Source organism: Neltuma alba, unplaced genomic scaffold (genome assembly GCF_004799145.2).
Source record: "Neltuma alba isolate B1F8T4 unplaced genomic scaffold, ASM479914v2 tig00010583_pilon, whole genome shotgun sequence".
NCBI classification, from domain to species: Eukaryota; Viridiplantae; Streptophyta; class Magnoliopsida; order Fabales; family Fabaceae; genus Neltuma; species Neltuma alba.
The window spans coordinates 424,098-442,361 of NW_021635448.1; the positions used below are offsets into that span (position 1 = coordinate 424,098).

The 18,264-nt window shown below is 36.1% G+C and overlaps 1 protein-coding gene across 1 annotated transcript; it reads left to right on the top strand.

Annotated features, from left to right (window-relative positions):
- Positions 1–3,337: 3,337 nt before the first annotated feature.
- LOC114757242 (protein PLANT CADMIUM RESISTANCE 10) lies at positions 3,338–16,089 on the top strand. Its single transcript, XM_028946237.1, has 5 exons — positions 3,338–3,408; positions 3,534–3,670; positions 4,711–4,898; positions 14,270–14,496; positions 15,778–16,089. The coding sequence occupies exons 3-5, from the start codon at positions 4,718–4,720 to the stop codon at positions 15,940–15,942; spliced, it is 573 nt and encodes a 190-aa protein (XP_028802070.1). The 5' UTR covers positions 3,338–3,408; positions 3,534–3,670; positions 4,711–4,717; the 3' UTR covers positions 15,943–16,089.
- The last annotated feature ends 2,175 nt before the right edge of the window (positions 16,090–18,264 follow it).

Sequence of the window (18,264 nt, forward strand, 5' to 3'; positions counted from 1 at the left end):
TTTAAGTTTCAGCTTGCACAGCATCTGTTATACACAATAGCTAATCAGGTGGAGATTTCATTACATGGTTACTAACTCTATGCATTCCACCCAATGACCTTAGATCATCACGAGTTACATGGAAGTCATACAACTCAACCAACCTCCTGCAGATCAAGTACTCATTTTGCTTAGACAGGCCACAAAAAGTTTCATTCACATTTATTTAATAGCAATAAAAGGCTTACTTGTCACCATCAGCTGAACTGCACATTTTGGAGACAGTGATGAAAAATTTTTCCTTGTCATCCATCTTTCGGTTTGTTCTCTTCACAACCTTTGGCACAACCCAGGGAGACTGTAGTTTTGGGGCGGGCTTCATCGGCCTTTTTGATCTTCTTACTTGTTCTGCCTTGTCCAGTACTTCCTCTTCATCCGATGCTCCTCCTTCAGCATCTGGGTGAATGATGGTGATAGGAGATAATTGCAATGATACTTGTTCAATATCTTCCTCTTCACCTTCTTCTTCCTCAATATCATGTTCAGAATCTTCATTTTCTCCATCACCATCCCTGTCCTTCTCACCATCATCTTCTGCATCACCATCCCTGTCCTTCTCACCATCATCTTCTGCATCACCATCCTTGTCCTTCTCGCCATCATCTTCTCCATCAGCTTCACCTTCAAGTTGTTCTTCCTCATGGGGCCGTACATGCCTTTTATTGTTAGATTTCGGCCTGTACTCCCTTCCCAGCTGTACCTTCATCAGCTCATTGTCAACAATAGCCACAAGTTTGTTGCTATTTTCTCTAATAATCCCCACCAACCTCTCACGCAAATCTTTCAACTCCTATAGGAAACCAAAAAAATTTTCAGTATGTATTGTTATTTCAAAAATATTTGAGAAGGTTACATAAGTTTGTAAACATGACATATTACTAAATAATATAAACAAAATCACTATTTAACAAGGTTGCCTTTACCGGGTCTAGATAAGGTACAGATTCGCTTCCTCCCTTATTATCAGGCACTCCAGCACGCCCTTCTGAATAGAGAAGTCCAATACGGCTCTTTCTTTCTTTATTACTCATTTCGTTGACCCTCTTATCCGTCCAGAATGATATGGCCTCAGTGTGGTCATGCTTTGCACTTTCAGTTATAGGAAAATACTCAAGCAAATATAGCTGTATCACCAATTAAATGACATTAACACTGTTACAGTGGCAAAACAATAACTAATAAAAAAAATGCATACCAGTAATAGGTATATGCATCTACCAACATTGCAGCTGCCATCCTGCTTCCTCACAACCCTCAAATAATCTTCCATCTCCTTCGACAGCTCTTGCACCACAAACGTAGCCCAATCATATTCCACAAATGAATCCTTTGTTGCAGCCACCACCTTTATCAGTCGCTCACTTACTCTTCCACTAGAAGTGGGGCATAACAGAGTTCCAAGTGTGTGGAGCATAAACAACATTTTAAATTCATCACCCTTCTTTTGTCCAGATGTTATCACCTTCAAAATATCTGTATAAGACTTCTGGAAATAATTAAGCCTAAGGCTTATAAATGCAGGGTCGTCCTTAGTAACTTCAGATGTCACCTCCCTTCTCCCAACATGGGGTATGCCTAAGAGCATTTGCACATCTACTGCATCCAGTTTTCTAGACATTCCCCTAATGAGAAATTGCTGCGTTGGTGGATCATATGAACGCATCATAGCAGCACAAATGTCTTGAGGGAGTCTACGAAGTCTCAACTCTAGCAACCTTGACAACCCCATTGCTTGAACCTCGTCTTTCAGATCCTTGTTGTCCTTAACATACACTGCCAAGGAAATGAACTGTCCTAGTGCACTACGACAATGAAAAGGAAGCTGGTAGTTGCTCGTTGTTGCCTTTGGTGGCCTTGTTTTCTTTGCCTCATCTTTATATCTTTGTCTCTCTGATTCAGGCAGTTCTTTCCATGCCTTTGTCACTGCTTTAGTGCATTGGGTCACATTCTTGAACTTCTTCTTACACTTATTCATAAACTCAGTTCTAAACAAAAGCAACCCGCTCCTCACAGGTTTAGATGGACCTTGTTCATCAGCTGACATATTTGTTATCCTGCAATAGCCATCAATTTTCATCAACAACCATCATCACCTAATCCGTTCAAACATTTCTATAACAAGAGAACAAACCGAACGTCTCCAGTTGTAGACATGCAGGAAACCAGTTCAATTTCAATGACGTTTGCTCCAGATACAAAAATAAATCCTTAACAATTCAAATACATGATCTACGATGACTTAATAAGGAGCAGACCCAATTAGCAATCTTTTTGCTTGAACTGATTGTTTTTACAACATGCATAGAAATAGTGGACTCTAATAATCAAGGATACATTATTTCCCTCCACCCTCACTCAGCAGCCATGCTTGACATAGAAGAATGACCTTAGATACTCTGTTCTATGGGTCTGTCTACTTCCAAAATAGTGATGCCCAAGCAAAATGATGCAATTGAACAATTATATATATTCATGTCAAACGAAATAGTTCAACCTTTAACAGAAAAAATTATACCCACAAGACAATGCAAATTAGAACTCATTCATAATGATCAAAACACTTTAAGAGTGAGTTCATCAACAATAGCCAGAAAAAGTTCGGAATCCCCACAACATCAGTTCTGCAATCTCTATATTCAAATTACTTCCTCTGTAACAACCTCGCCACCTTGCCGCTAAAAGAACTTAGTGTCATTTTCTCAGATTTTTTCAGGAACAAAATTTTTTCCAACCGAATCAACAAACGCTCGCGATAACAGTATACGCAGAAAAACAGATTAATTACAAATGAAATGAAACAATGTTATTTAAGCCGAGAAAGAAATGAATGGAGAGAACCTGAATAAATTCTTTCACAACCACTGAATGAAGGAAAGAAATGAGCGCCAATGCCCTAATTTCCCTTCTTCTTCTACCACCGGATTTGCTTCTTCTACCACATGCGACTGGCAGCCCTTTTCTCCCTTCCCGAAATCTGCCTTCTTCACAGACAAAAATCGCTTCCTCCACGGTCTCGTTGCTTCCCGCCTCTTGCTCTGTTTCTATCTTCACTCAGCCGTCGCAAATTTGTCCTTGTTTAAAATTGAAATAAGGGCAAATTTGTCCATTTGCCCTCATTATGTAAATGACAGATTGGGTCAATGACCCAATCTGTCATTTCTACGATTCCAGGACCCAAACTGGAATTGTATATATTGGAGTGGCTTTATCTGTCATTTTCCCTTATTTTTTTGTAATTAGCAAATAAATATAGCAAGTTCGATGAACAGGCTTCGTTCTCCTCCAGGTGAGAGTATAACGGGATCCATTGCCATACCCCTCTGTTCTCTTTTCTTCCTAACCTCTTCTAGACCACAGAGAACCCACCCGGTATTTTGCACTTTCGTATAATCGAGGCAGTTTTCTTACCGGGTTCTTCGATTTTTAGCTCTCATTCATATTCTGATCCTTCAAGTTTCTCTTTGCTTTTCTTCTTGAACCTGCATCTTATCCAGTGGCAGCAGAAGCTTCATGCTTTTGATCTTGTTTATCGCTTCTCATTTGTTTGAAGTTTCAAAAATCATCCGAGGGTCTCTTTCCTCTGTGATAAAAGCTTAAGTCGTCTCAATCGCTGCCCTTGAAGTTTTCGAAGGTAAATATCACCGCACTTTCGGTTCAGCCGTGCAAAAAGATGATTTTTTTGGCTTAATTTTTGGTTCATGCGTTCTCTGGCTAGGGATTATCATTATGTTAGACTAAATCTAGCTCGGAATTGTTATTATAGATGAGATTGGTTATGTGTAGGTTTCGTATTTAAGTTTGACACATTGTAAGCTTTATTTCATGCTCTTGTTTGAATGAAGCTCATATCCGTGAAATTTCTTTCTTTCTTTCTTTCATAATTTTGTGAACAGAATCTCTGTCTCAACGTTTTGGGTTTCGATTAGCTTCTTATTATGAGCACTGTTTTGTGACTTCTGGTTCTTTGAACTTTTTGCCACCTTCACAAGATTTGAGTTTATGGTGAAATTTCAACATGTATTGTTTGCCTCGATATGGCAATGATGTTTGTGCTGTCAAGTTGTGGGAGGGTTATGTTTGATTTTTCATAGATACAAGTGCTGAAGTTTCATATGGGGGTTCTATTGTTCTAATCAGTCCATGGGTCAGATGGATTGACAACTGGAACCCGATGACTTACTTGATGAAGTTCAACTTATTTTATGGTAAAATCATGTTTTATGCGAATATGGACCAGGGCACAAAGATGAAATGGAGCTAGATGGCTTTATTGATTGCAGGAGCTTATCATTTTGGATTTGTCCAACTTAGGTTTATTAAATGTTTTTACGCTGTTCATTGAATGGGTATTATCCATCCCGAATTGAACAAATACAATCACACACACACACACACAAAAAATGTTCCAAATTTGAAATTTTATATATAGGTTGAATCCTGAATGGTTCTAGTTCTGAACTCAAATTGAAGGGAATGATTAAAAAGGAAACAAGCATTTATGTTACAGTGGATTGTAATCCAATTCTATTATTTGTTTTTCTTATTATTTCTATGGTATTCAATCTAGAAATTATTCTTTCCACTATTTGTTTTTTCGGTGATAATGGAGACTGGAGTGCCATGCGGAGGAAGTAATTTGAGTGAGTTTTTTTTTTTTTTTTAAAATTGCAGAAGCAATATGACAAACCAACGTGGTTATGTGCCACCAGCTTACATTCCTTTGGGACAGTCAGATTCAGTGGATGCACTAGCTTCTCAGCATCAGCTCAATGAAGAAAATCCTAGTAAAAATGGATCAAATCAGATGCAGACTCAGTGGTCTTCTGGGATCTGTGCTTGCTGTGATGATATGCAGAGCTGTATGCTACTTCCTTACCCTGTGATCCTCATTTAGTAGAAGCGATTATTAAAAAGGTGCAACTGAAGTATGCTTAAGAAATTTTGGTCATGCGTTTGTTCTTTGTTTCTTAATGTGCATTAGGTCTTTTGTTTTCTAATTTTAACCGGTTCATTAGGAGGAGACTGTGATTCACTTGATGAAATTAGATCTTACTTATAATAAGGCTTTTATCTTCAGAAAATTTCAGTTGCTCATTATGTTGTGGGATGGTAAAACCTATCCATTACCCATCCAGCTCATTCATTGAAATAGCCCATCTTAATAATTTGTTTATATGGATGGGTTTTCCAGAAATTATCATTAATATTTATTGAATTCATCTAAATTTAACCATTAAAAAAAAAAATCAGAGCCATTGACGAAAGGGACACTGTTGTTGATTTCACAAGGCATCTGGTTCCAAATGAAGCAAATGCTCATTTAAACAGAACGGTATTTAAATCATTATTGTTGACTCAGAATCAATAGGAGAGAATTACTCTGTTACTCACTGGTGCGACTAGTGTACATATATAAGGAATTGAGGACAATCTGTAATACCAAGAAATCAGGAAAAGATAATGTGAATAATAACAAGAGAATAATTACTAAATCTGACTTATTCTAATTAGGTCTAAGCTAGGTTTACTTAAACCTATTGGGCTTAAGTAGATGGCCCAACGCGTCTTCCAACAATCATCTTACTAGCAATCATTGGTCCATTTCCCTATGTTGTTTTTTAGATGCATACAAAAATGTTTTAAATAGGCACAATATGCACTTGTTACGTGGCAAAAGGAAATAACAAGTGTAACTGATTCAAGTATAGTAGTTAGCTTTCTAACAAAGTGTGTAGGATTATAAATAACCCCACGTGTAATACTGTTGGCAGCGAATAAAGAACTAGTCTCTCTCTCTCTCTCTTCTCGCTATCCTGTACCAATTTGGTATCAGGCCATCAATTCGGCGCCATGCCGGAGACGCGATCAATGGACCAATTCTCAACTATTGAGCAGCGACTTGAGCACCTTCGATTAAATCAAAATGCAGCTAACATCATGGCTCTCAAGGGCTCCATTGCTCGAATTGAAGCTTGCATTGGGGATTTGGCGACTAAGCTCACAGGGATGGCTTTGACCGGTCACGACTAGGCTGGCAGTTCTTCGGTTACTCCCAATCGTTCCCAAACCCTCTTGTTTTCGGCACCTTTGGATCACCATCGGCATTGACATATGTTCCTCCAACAAGAAATAGCCGGATGGAATTACCTCGTTTTGATTATACGGATTTTAGGGTTGGGCATATTGCTGCCAACAATTCTTTGCCGTTGACGATACACTGATGGAGCATAGAATCCGATTGCTTAGCATCCATTTGGAGAAGAAGGCTCTGAAATGGCACTTGAACTTCATCAAGAAGAAGTCGGAGGCAAAATTATCCTGGAATGAGTATTTTCAAGAGATGGAAGCACAATTCTCGAATGTGTGTAGCATTAATGCCGTGGTCAAAATCAAGAAACTTTGTGTGACTGGATCTGCTGATGATTACATTGAAGAATTCAATGATTTGCTTGCTGAGGTAGACATTCCTGAGTCAGTGGCCATGGATTGTTTCTTGGGAGGATTGTGGTCAGATATTTAATCTTTGGTTGATGCCTTCAAGCCGACCACACTAGCAAGCATGATGCAAACGGCGTGAATTCAAGCTCGTACTTTGGAAGCTTTGTATCTCCATGCGCCTTCATCTAGTTTTGCTAATCGATGATCTTCGTTTGTCACTTCTTCGTCTTCGTTGGTCACTGGTACGTCCTCTGCCAAGAATTTTAATTCCACTTCATCCCTAAAAACTTCGTTTGCTTCTTCTACTTATTCTGGTACTTCTATCCCCAAGAAAGCAGCCATGCCTTTAAGTAAGAAGGAAATGGAAGATCGAAGAAAAAAGGGCTTGTGTTATTGGTGCAATGACAAGTATTATACGGGGCATAAGTGTAAGGAATCCCAGGTTATGATGGTCATAGTATCGGAGGATACTGAGGATGATTTTTTGGATGCTTCAGACAACTTAGACACCCTTATGGGGTTAGATAAGGTTGATGGGACCATTAACGCTGTGGAAGGTCACGAAGAGTGCTCTACCTTGAAGATTCATGGGTTCATTAAGAAACAAAATGTCATCATCCTCATTGACACAGGTAGTACTCATAATGTAGTAGATGCTACTTTGGCAAGGAGGTTACACCTTCCTATTCAAGAGCGCCCTGGCATGAGAGTTGTTGTGGCAGGGGGGGCGACGCTTAACTATCAAGCATTTTTTGTCAATCGTTAACATGGTCCATGGTTGATCATGACTTCTCTGATGAATTTTTAGTAATGGATTTGGTAGGATTTGATGTTATTCTTGGCGTTCAATGGCTTTAGAAATTAGGCTGGATTATTTTAGACTTGTACAAGGGCTATATGGCTTTCTCCTTCGATGATAAATTCTTTGAGATAACAGGAACAGCAATTACTCCTTTAAACTCAGCCTTGTCTGAGGTCTTGTTACAAGAAGCGGATGTCATTAGCTAAGCACATTTTCCTGGTGTGTAATTCTTTTGAAGCTGATGGCAAGCTAATGAGTGTTTCAGAAAATTCTAAGTTGACAGAGGAACAGAACGACTAGTTGTAGAATATTTTGGTTAAGTTTAGCAATGTTTTTGAGGAGCCGCAGTCACTTTCTCCTTCTCGCCCTTGTGATCATCAAATACACCTCCACCCTGAAGCCCCTATTAGCTGTAAACCATACCGCTACGGCCCTGTTCAGAAGGGTGAAATTGAGCGTCAAGTACAACAAATGCTCTTTAATTGGATTATCTGGCAAAGTCATAGCCTTTTTGCTGCTCCTTTTGTGTTGGTCCAAAAGAAAGATGGCTCCTGGCGGTTTTGTGTAGATTATCGCCAGTTAAATGACCATACTATTAAGAATAAATTTCCTATTCCATTAATAGAGGAACTGTTGTATGAACTACAGGGTGCTACTTATTTTTCCAAACTTGATTTGAGGGCTTGCTATCATCAAGTGCGTATGTATGATGCTGATGTTCATAAGACAACTTTTCGCACTGATGAAGGGTTATACGAGTTTTTAGTCATGCCCTTTGGACTTACTAACGCCCCAGCCATGTTTCAAGCTTTAACGAATAGTGTTTTTAAGCCCTTCCTACGAAAATTTATACTTGTATTTTTTGATGACATCTTGGTCTATAGCAGTTCTTGGGACTCTTGTCTAGACCATCTTTCTTAGACTCTGCAGCTTCTTAGCGATAATAAATTATTTGTTAAGGCCAGTAAATGCACCTTTGCTGCTGCCCAGGTGGAATATTTGGGCCATTTAATCTCAGTCAAGGGAGTTTCAGTTGATCCTAAAAAGATTACAGCAGTATCATCCTGGCCTACCCCTACAAATGTGCGAGCTGTTAGAGGATTTTTGGGTCTTATTGGTTACTATAGACGTTTTGTGAAGAATTATGGTAACATATATCAACCTTTGACTGCCTTACTCAAAAAAGGTGAACCTTTTCTATGGTCTGCTGAAGCTAATGAAGCTTTTCTTACTTTGAAAAATGCTCTTGTTTCTGCCCCAGTTTTGGCACTTCCTAATTTCCAAGAGAGATTCATTGTTAAGGTTGATGCCTCTAATACAGGAATGGGGGCAGTGCTATCACAGAAGAACCACCTGATTGCCTTTGCTAGCAAACCATTAAGTAAGAGGAAGCAAGTTCTGTTAGCATATGAACGAGGAACTTATGGCGATCATCTTTGCAGTTAAACAATGGTGTTCATATTTAGTGGGTCAGCCTTTCACTATTAAGATTGACCATTTGCCATTGAAAGTTGGAGCAGAAATCGATTTCCCCAGATCAACTGAAATGGCTTAACAAACTTTGGGGTCTTACCTATGAGATTATCTATACTAAGGGCAAAGATAACCTAGCAGCTGATGCATTATTTGGGAAGTTTGAAGGTTCTTTGTCAGCCATTACACGTTGCTATTGACTTGCATGAAAAAGTCCAACAATCATGGCTTATAGATGATCAACTATAGCAACTCATTGAGGATCTCAAAAAAGATCCTTTATCTCATTCTAAATTTACCTGGCAACATGATTTGCTCAAGCACTGTGGCCGATTGGTAGTAGGTGCCAATAGAAGATTAAGGGATGAACTTCTGCAATTCTTTCATTTAGTCTTGTTAGTGGCCATTTTGGAGTGACACCTACTTACAAAAGGCTCTCTTCTGTTTTTTATTGGAAGGGTATGGAACTTGATGTCAGGGAATTTATTAGAGCCTGTACAATATGTCAGAGGTTTAAATCTGAAACTATTGCTTCCCCTGGATTGTTGCAGCCTTTACCTATCCCAAAACATATTGGGACTGATTTATCCATGGATTTTATGAGTGGGTTACCTAAGTCCTATTCTAACTCAACTATCTTAGTTGTTGTCGACAGATTTAGCAAGGCTGCTCACTTTATGGCATTGAAACATCCTTATACTGCTCTGATGTAGCTCTTCTCTTTATGGATAATGTGGTGAAATTACATGGCTTCCCTAAATCTGTAGTAACTGATCGTGATCCCATTTTCTGTGGGAAGTTTTGGAAGGAACTTTTTCGCTTATATGGCGTTAATCTAAAGTATTCTTCTGCCTATCACCCTCAGTCAGATTGCCAAACCGAGGTGCTTAATCGATGCTTGGAGTGCTATCTTCGTTGTATGACAGGAGACTTCCCTAAGTAATGGGGAAAATGGCTTTCTTTAGCAGAATTATGGTACAGTACCAACTACCATTCTGCAATAGGTATGACACCTTTTGAAGCAGTATACGGTATCCCTCCTCCCACTCATTTGCCTTACATTGCTGGAGATTCTAATAATGAGCTTGTGGACCGAAGTTGTCTTTCGAGAGAGCTCACTATTCAGCTACTTAAGAGTCACCTTCATAAAGCCCAACATAGAATGCTGCAGCAAGCAAATAAACACAGATATGAGAGGGTTTTTAATGTTGGTGATCTAGTGTACCTCAAGCTTCATCCCTTTAGGAGGAACTTATTGACCAACTCGGCTCTACACAAACTAGTTGCACGTTACTTTGGACCCTTTAAGGTGCTCAAAGGAGTGGGTCAAGTGGCTTATGAACTTCAATTGCTGGCTTCCACTCGCATGCATCCGGTATTGCATGTATCTCTCTAAAAAAAATATGTTGGCAAAGACGCTCGTGACTACTAGCTTGCCTTTGCAAGACGATGAAGGGCAGTTTATCTTAGAACCTCAAGCTATTTTGGGACGAAGAATTGTGAAGCGATCCAATTTACTTGTTACCCAGGTTCTCATTCAGTGGAAGCATGCTACTCCTGAAGGTGCTACCTGGGAAGACCTTACCTTTATAACAGCAGCATTTTCCTGATTTTTCTACAGTCACGTCTCCAACCAATACAATCCTTGTGGATAATGATAATTCTTTTTTTGGGGGGGGGGGTATTGTTACGTGGCAAAAGGAAATAACAAGTGTAACTGATTCAAGTATAGTAGTTAGCTTCCTAACAAAGTGTGGAGGATTATAAATAACCCCACGTGTAATACTGTTGGCGGTGAATAAAGAACCAGTCTCTTCTCTCTCTCTCTCTCTCTTCTTGCTATTCCCGTACCAGCACTTACCTTTATCCTTTTGGTAAGGTTGTTGGATTTTATTAATAACTTTCTATTTAATTTGTGTGAAAATTAATCATTTTTTATGCTCATAATCAGGGTTGAGAACATTCAAGTGATCCAATTCCAATTAAAGTGAATTTATTCAATATGACCACAACTGACTTTAAGATTGGGATTAATTAGAGTAGGTTTAGCGATAACCAATTAAATTGGTTCTATTTCTGAATGTCTCTGTCAGGAATCCAATACTCACTGAACTAACTGATTAAAAATGAAGTGGTATTTAAATTTTGTATGTTTCCTATTAAATATAACGTATCTTCATTAAAAGATAAAAATAACAAATATCTAAATGTCTAAAAGAACAATATCTTGTAACTTTGAAAGATCCATATCTAATATGTAATATAATGTTTTTGAATTTTGATGAAGAAATTTTAAGGCTGAATTTTTGAAATATTAGATGACTTTTTTGCCTACTCAAAATTAACTAATCTAATCTAATCCAAGTATTAAAACTAACTATGCCAAAGAAGTGTTCTATTTACATTGAGTGTATCCATTTTTCTCCGATTATTTTATTTTGGCTCTTCACTATTGATAATAAAGAAGGTAAATGGCCAGAAGCCCTTTAGAAGAACGAAAACTGAGAGTTTTCCAACCGGAAATTTTAAAGAGAACCAAAAAGGAGATGATTTATCTCAAGGATTTTTTAATAACAAACTAGAGAGGCCATCTTAGCATTGGGAGTTGAAGAAAAGTTCATTCTGAGATGAAGAGTGAATAGGGAAGCTAGAAGGTTGATATCTGTGTGGTAAAATCTATCTAATGAGCGGAAGGACAAAACTGGAGAGAGAGAGAGAGAGATGAATAAACTTTCTTTTGCATTTGGACATCTGGAAGATTAGATTAATATATTACTCTTTCCCCTTTCATCTCTACCATTAAATTTATTGATAAAGGAGACGTAGAATTCAAACTTTTGTTGTTAGATTTCTTCTTTTATGTGGTATTCTTTATCCAATTTCTGGAAAAAAAAAAAAAAAAAAGAATTTAAAGCTTTGGCGTTTGCCTTCCCCCCCCCTTCGCTCATTAGGTGAATTGAGATACTTTATTTATGAAACCTTTTTTTATAATTGCTATGATTTTTCTTGATTTGAATTTTATATTCTAGCCATTTATTTACAACTCTTGATATGTATGCACTTCTATTCTTGACGATAAGATGATTATTTACTTTGTGATGATCAATATGAAGCAATTCTACGTGGTTATCTTCCTTCTGTTGTGCATTTTATACGTGTTTCTGAATATGCCTAGAGGCATGGTTGCTTTTGTGCATCATATTTTAGCCATTCTTTGAGTCCTTGGGTTTTATTGTTGCTTTAGCTTCTACCAATGCTGGTGCTCTGGCTGGTGGATGAAGGAGGAAATGTCATTGTCTGATTTTATCACATTTAACTATTGCATCTTGAGCAAATTTATTGTCATAATTTATAATATGATTTTCACCAGAGACAAGACGATAAGCAAGCAAGCTAAATGGTTGTCACTATTGAGCTCCTTAATTAGCTAAGTAACTTTTTCAGTGTTAAGCTTTTTGTTTCCAACATTATTCATGAGTGCACCGATTGTTTTAAAGTAGTAAAGGGACCTAGTAGGATGTGGTATCTTCTCTTGAGCTTAATGTGAGCTCTATTAGTTGCCAAGTTAAGGTGAATTCTCCACTGACAATGTGTAGCTTGATTCTTATGGTGGTAACACTCAATCAATTTGTTATACTGCTCTAGCTGTAATCTCTCTCGTCAACTTAAGTTGAAGAAACCCTAAAATGTGTCAATAATAAGAGATTCTTAAGGCTTATTAAGTTAAAGCGTCTCAGTAGATGCATTTAATCAACCTAGGTTGCATTTTGTCAAGCACCTAGTGGTTGATTGACTCAATGGTCTCTATTACATCTTTAATTATTCTAATGTAAAACCGCTAAATCTACTGTTTAAATTTTATGATTTGGGTGCATCTTGCCTTAATTTCACCAGGAACTAATTGAAATTAAAGTTTCCTATTGGATATGACTTCAATCAAAGATAATCACAAAAGCAATGAACTCTTAACATGGACTTCATGAGTTACAGGAAAAATAAAACATCCTACTGTTGCATGAGATTTATGTTGCTCACTTAGACATGAAAATCAAGAATGGTTGACCAAGCTAGGAAAGAAATGTTCAGCACCATGGCTCCAAACTTGCGGGAGTTAGTACGGTTGCTCTGATGCACCATCACTGTGACTCCAGACTTAGATGTCCATGGCTTGGAATTTCGGCAATGTAGCTCTTGACCTGCTGCAAAGATATATGATGCAGTCTTTGACTTCAAGCTCTGGAAACTCGTTGATTGGGCTCCTAATGATCCTATCTCAATTTTTTCTCTTCCCTTCTTTCTCGTTTGCCTTCGTTTAAAACTCATTCTTGGGGACTTAATCTCCTTGCATGTTCCAACCTCCAAAAAACTCAAGACCTGATTTTTCTCATTTTGGTTTGGGGAGGAGGTTTATACAATAACTTGAAGCTATCTATTTATTTAACTCAACTTCAATAGCAATTTAATTTCAAAATAGGTTTAAGTTGAGTGATGTTAACTCAAAATAGATGATAAGGCCTTAGAAATATATTTGAAAATATAAATACAAATTGGATCTTTCAACTAATAATATATCCAATTCAAGGAAAGAAAAAAAAAAAACTAATAATATATTTGAAAATATAAATACAAATTGGTCTTGGATAGAGCTCAATGGTATCATCCATGTAACTGATCCCACTTAGTAGAATAAGGCTTTGATGTTGTTATAGAAGTGTAGATTGGACTTATCAAATTCTGATAATTTGTACATTGATGTTGTAATGTGTTTATCTTCTTGTGGAATAAATTGTTTGAGATCTTCGGAGAATTGGGCATGTCTGCAGGATTAGATCAATTTAATCTTGTATGTTTCAAGTGTTTCGGCCCTAAAAAACAATGGTGGAACTTGGCGGCAATATGTGGTTTATGCAGTAATTAGGTGTGGGCCATGTGCATTGTATGGAGTCTGACAAGTCCCAATGTTCATGACTTATAATGATGTGGAATGGATGACTATAGTGGAATGCCCGCATTTTAGTCGTGTTTAGTTGTCTCTAGATGTCAGAGAAGGATTTTGTTAACGGCAACCTTGGGTTCAGCTCAAGGATTTTTAAGGAAGTGTCTCTTGGATATGTAGATGGCCTAACTAGCATGCTGCATGTCTTATCTTCTCTTCCCTTGTATTATCTGCTTTATTTTTATTTGCTATTGCTTCTTGGAGAAAACATAATCCTCCTCTCGTATCTTTGTCTATATTGATAAAATCTCTTTAATATTTAAAAAAATTACTGTGTAAATGAGGGAATATATGTTAATATATTATACCTTTCCCATGGTTATATAAAGCTCATATTTTGCTGTTATTCCCCATAGAACAGCAGCATTTGCCTGGTCTTCAATTCATGGAGTACTGCTGACTGGGGATTCTATTCCCCTCCTCTCCTGCTTCAAACCTTGGAAAAAGAGAACTTTTTGTTCTATGGAAGATCTAGTTTATCAACTGCAAATGTTGACTGCCAACTTCTGTTATCATTGCAGGTTGTGTAGGTCTCTTTTGTCCCTGTATTCTCTTTGGAAAGAATGCAGAATTTCTGGGGTCTGGAACTTTCATGGGGTCATGTCTAACCCATTTTATATTGTGGGCTTTTGTTAATACCACCTGCTGCTTATTAACCGATGGCTTGGTTTTGGGATTACCTGGATGCCTTGTTGCCTCATATGCTTGTGGCTACCGCAGGACTTTAAGGTCAAAGTATAATTTGCCGGTATATGTTCTCCATATATAATCTCATTACTTGATATTTTGCTCTATTTGACATTCTTTTAGGAGTCCATACTTCTTCATTTAGGTTTCTAATCTAAAAGCATTTGATTTTAGTAATATTTGGTTCTTTTTATGAGACTAACTGCTAAGATTTGAATAGTGAAAAATATTGGTCAGTAAATGCTGCATGCTGTTCCCTGATTGTGAATTTGATTTTGATCCGATAAAGTTCTTAGCTGGGGCCTTATGGCTAAACTCTTCTGAAAATGTTGATTGAATCCACCACTTGGACAACAAATGTAAGAGACCTTTTGAGAATTTGAATGCCATGTCTCCTTGCACCAAAGTTCCATGACTGTTGGACCTTGGTGATATGTCCTTGTGTGCCCAGAGTCTTATTGCATGTTCTGCTTTCGTACCATCTCAAGTTTTTCATATTTCAAACTTTTCCCTGCAACCTTGAAGCATTCTATCAATCTCCCAGAACTCCTTAAGCATTTTATCAATCTCCCAGAAACCCTTAAGCTTGGCTGCATCTAATTACTGAGAGCTTTGTCTTTTGAACTCTCAATATTTGAGGCACACTCTTACAAAGGAACTTAAGTCAGAAATAAGTGAGATTTGAGGAAATTTTACAAAAGAAGTTAAGATTGAGTCGGAATTAAGTCTTCCTGTGTTGCTTAGTGGTTTGCCTTAGCGCCCCAATGACTGTATCTTTCAATTGCTTTTTACCTCCAGTTTGTATCCCTCATATAACTCAGTTGAAGGGGCTATATGCGTACCAAAAACAAAGTTTAAAGGAATATAAAATTGATAGTTTGACGTTATTTACATAGACTAAACAGTTTAGGGCTTTATTATTAAGCTCTAAAAGTTGAGGAGGCTGTGTGCATGGTTCTAAGTTCAGGGGAATCTTATACTCCTCCGGTCCTTAATAAAAGACCTATTTAACTAATTTGATTAAATTAAGAAAGTTAAATAAGTTAGTTAATTATAAAAAATGATAGGTTTTTTCTAAAACACCATAATCATCTTCCTTAATATCTCATTTCCTTCTTCTACTTGTTATGGTTGAGGGAGTATCCATAAGGGTAATTTAGGAAAAATTGATAAATATGAGAAATAGATCTTATATTTAGAATCAAAATCAACTCAACAATTAGATTTTATATTAAGGACCGGAGGAATATAATTGAAACTTTTTAAAATTAGCTTGACTACTAAAGTTCGATTGTGATGTTTCAATGCTATACTAATGTTTCTTGTTTCCACTTTTCCAAAGGAGGCACCCTGTGGAGATTTTGTTACCCATTTTTTCTGCCACATGTGTGCCGTTTGTCAAGAGTACAGAGAGATTTGTGAGAAATCTGGCGATTCTGAAGCCATGAAGCTGACTGTAGTCACAGCTCCTCCAATCCAGGCAATGCAGTCAGATTCAACGCAGTAATGTTACTCCCTACTCTGTATCCTTCTATCCACTCTTTACAATCTATGCATTATAATTTATCTGACATAAGAACTTTACTGGGTTCTGTAATTACAAAATAATTAACCATTACTAATTTACTATAATGTTGCTGACATTGTTTTCTCAGTTTTTTCTTTCCCTTTATTTGACAAAATTTGGAAACTTTATATAATAATTTTCCTAGTTATGTAAAAATGTCAAGTTAGGGGAAGTACCTAGATGCGAAAGTATGTCTAATACATAAAATGAAAAGAAAGAAAAATAAAATGAAAATGTAAATATAAATATTCTGTATCTGATATATTGATTGATACTAAGAGACATAATGCTGGCCCCAAAAAGAAAAAAAAACAAAAAGATAATAATAGACATAATAAATATTAATTCATATGTCACTATTTATGTGTTGTCTTCTAGAAATTTGTTTCTACTTGTGTCTTTTTGTAAAATTTACAAAGCAATTAGTATTGTTTTATAATGTCTTTGGTGTGGATGTTATTATTATGGTGGAGATATGAGTATCCATGATACCTGTACGCAACAAAAAAAGTTATATTTGATTGCATTGAAATGAAAGTATCTTCAAAACCGTAAGATAAGTTTTAAAAGTATTACCATTCTAAATGTACGAGCTAGTTGTAAGGTTTATTTTGGTTTTAAATATAAAATATTAATGTATCATGTCTCTCGAATTTATAATTTTTTAAAATTATTTTTACTAATTGTGTGTGTATTAAAAGGTAGTGTTGATGCAAATAAGTGGAAAGGGTATTTTCAGAAAATCAATATACTCCTCTGGTATTTAATATAGGACCTAATTATTGAGTTGGTTTTGGTCTTAAATATAAGATTAATTTTTCATATTTATTAATTTTTTCTAAATTACCACTATAAATATTCCCTCAACCATAATCAAGTAGGAGAGGAAGATAGGATATTAAGAAAGATGATTATGGTGTTTCAGCAAAACATGTCACATTTTTTATAATTAACTACCTTACCTAACTTTCTTAATCTAATTAAATTAGTTAAATGGGTTTTATATTAAGGGCCGGAAGAGTAATATTTTTTACAAATAACTATTCTGATTATTTTTTTAATCACTGTGAATTGGTTAATTCCTATATTTGTTTGAACAAAAAGTTAGTTTCTGAAGAAAGTAGCTTATTTTAACGTGTGAATTAGTTGAAAATAATAGAATTGATCGTTTTGTTCATATATTTAGGATTGAAGGAAGTAGCTGATTTTAATGTGTGAATTAGTTGAAAATAATAGAATTGAACGTTGGGGGGAAAATGGTATTTGATGTATCTATATGTTTTTTTTTTTAATTTTTAATTTGGTACCTTTGTGTATTTTCCTCTCAATTAACTCGTTTAATTTTATCTTTTTAGTAACATTAGCTCTTGTGATTTTGTTCTATTAGTATTTTTAAAGGGTTAACAATATTAATACAGCAAAATTAAAGATTTAATTAAGAGAATATATATATAAGTACCAAATTAAATATTGAAAAAAATTTTAAACCTCCAAAATAGTTCACTTTTTGTCATCGAAAACCAAATGGTTGTATAGGATTAAGACAGTAACAATGCCTTTTTCATGTCTGATATTTCTTTCATAAGAACGTGATCAAGTGCATTTTGACGCAGCTTAATGCCAAATTAATTGGAAGTCACGAGTACCAATTTTTTTTTTTTTTTTTCATATGCTGGTTGTATATTGGTAATGTCCCAGCCTCCTACTATCTAGAGCCGATACAAGTCGGTCTTAAAAGAAGAACTGTCTGTTGGTCAGTTGACATTCAACCAACCAGAGCTTGTCAGGAGTGGGTTGACAACTTGGCCTAGCTAACCCTATTTATTTTTTATAAAAATCTTTTTATACTTTTTACATGTATATTTTTAAATTTTCAAATGCAATTACAAACCTTTATACTTATTTACATATTTTTATGTAATAATATAATTAAACTAACCTCAACTTGCAAACATAAGCATATAATTTATTTTTAATAGTTTTTTATTAATATATAAATAATAAAAAATGAGAAATTAAATTTAGAATCAAAGTGTCTTACAAAATACAAAGCTAAAATAAAAACTATATATATATATATATATATATATATAAAGCGAGCTAGCTCGTAGTGGGTTGCAGGTTTAAAAGACCTACCTCTAAATGAGCTCACATTTTGCCAACTCAGCTGGCTATTTTTTGATGGGTCAAACCCATAGGCTTAACTCATATTACTAACTCTAAGTAAACTAGGCTCAAAATATAGAATATTTCAATAAAAAA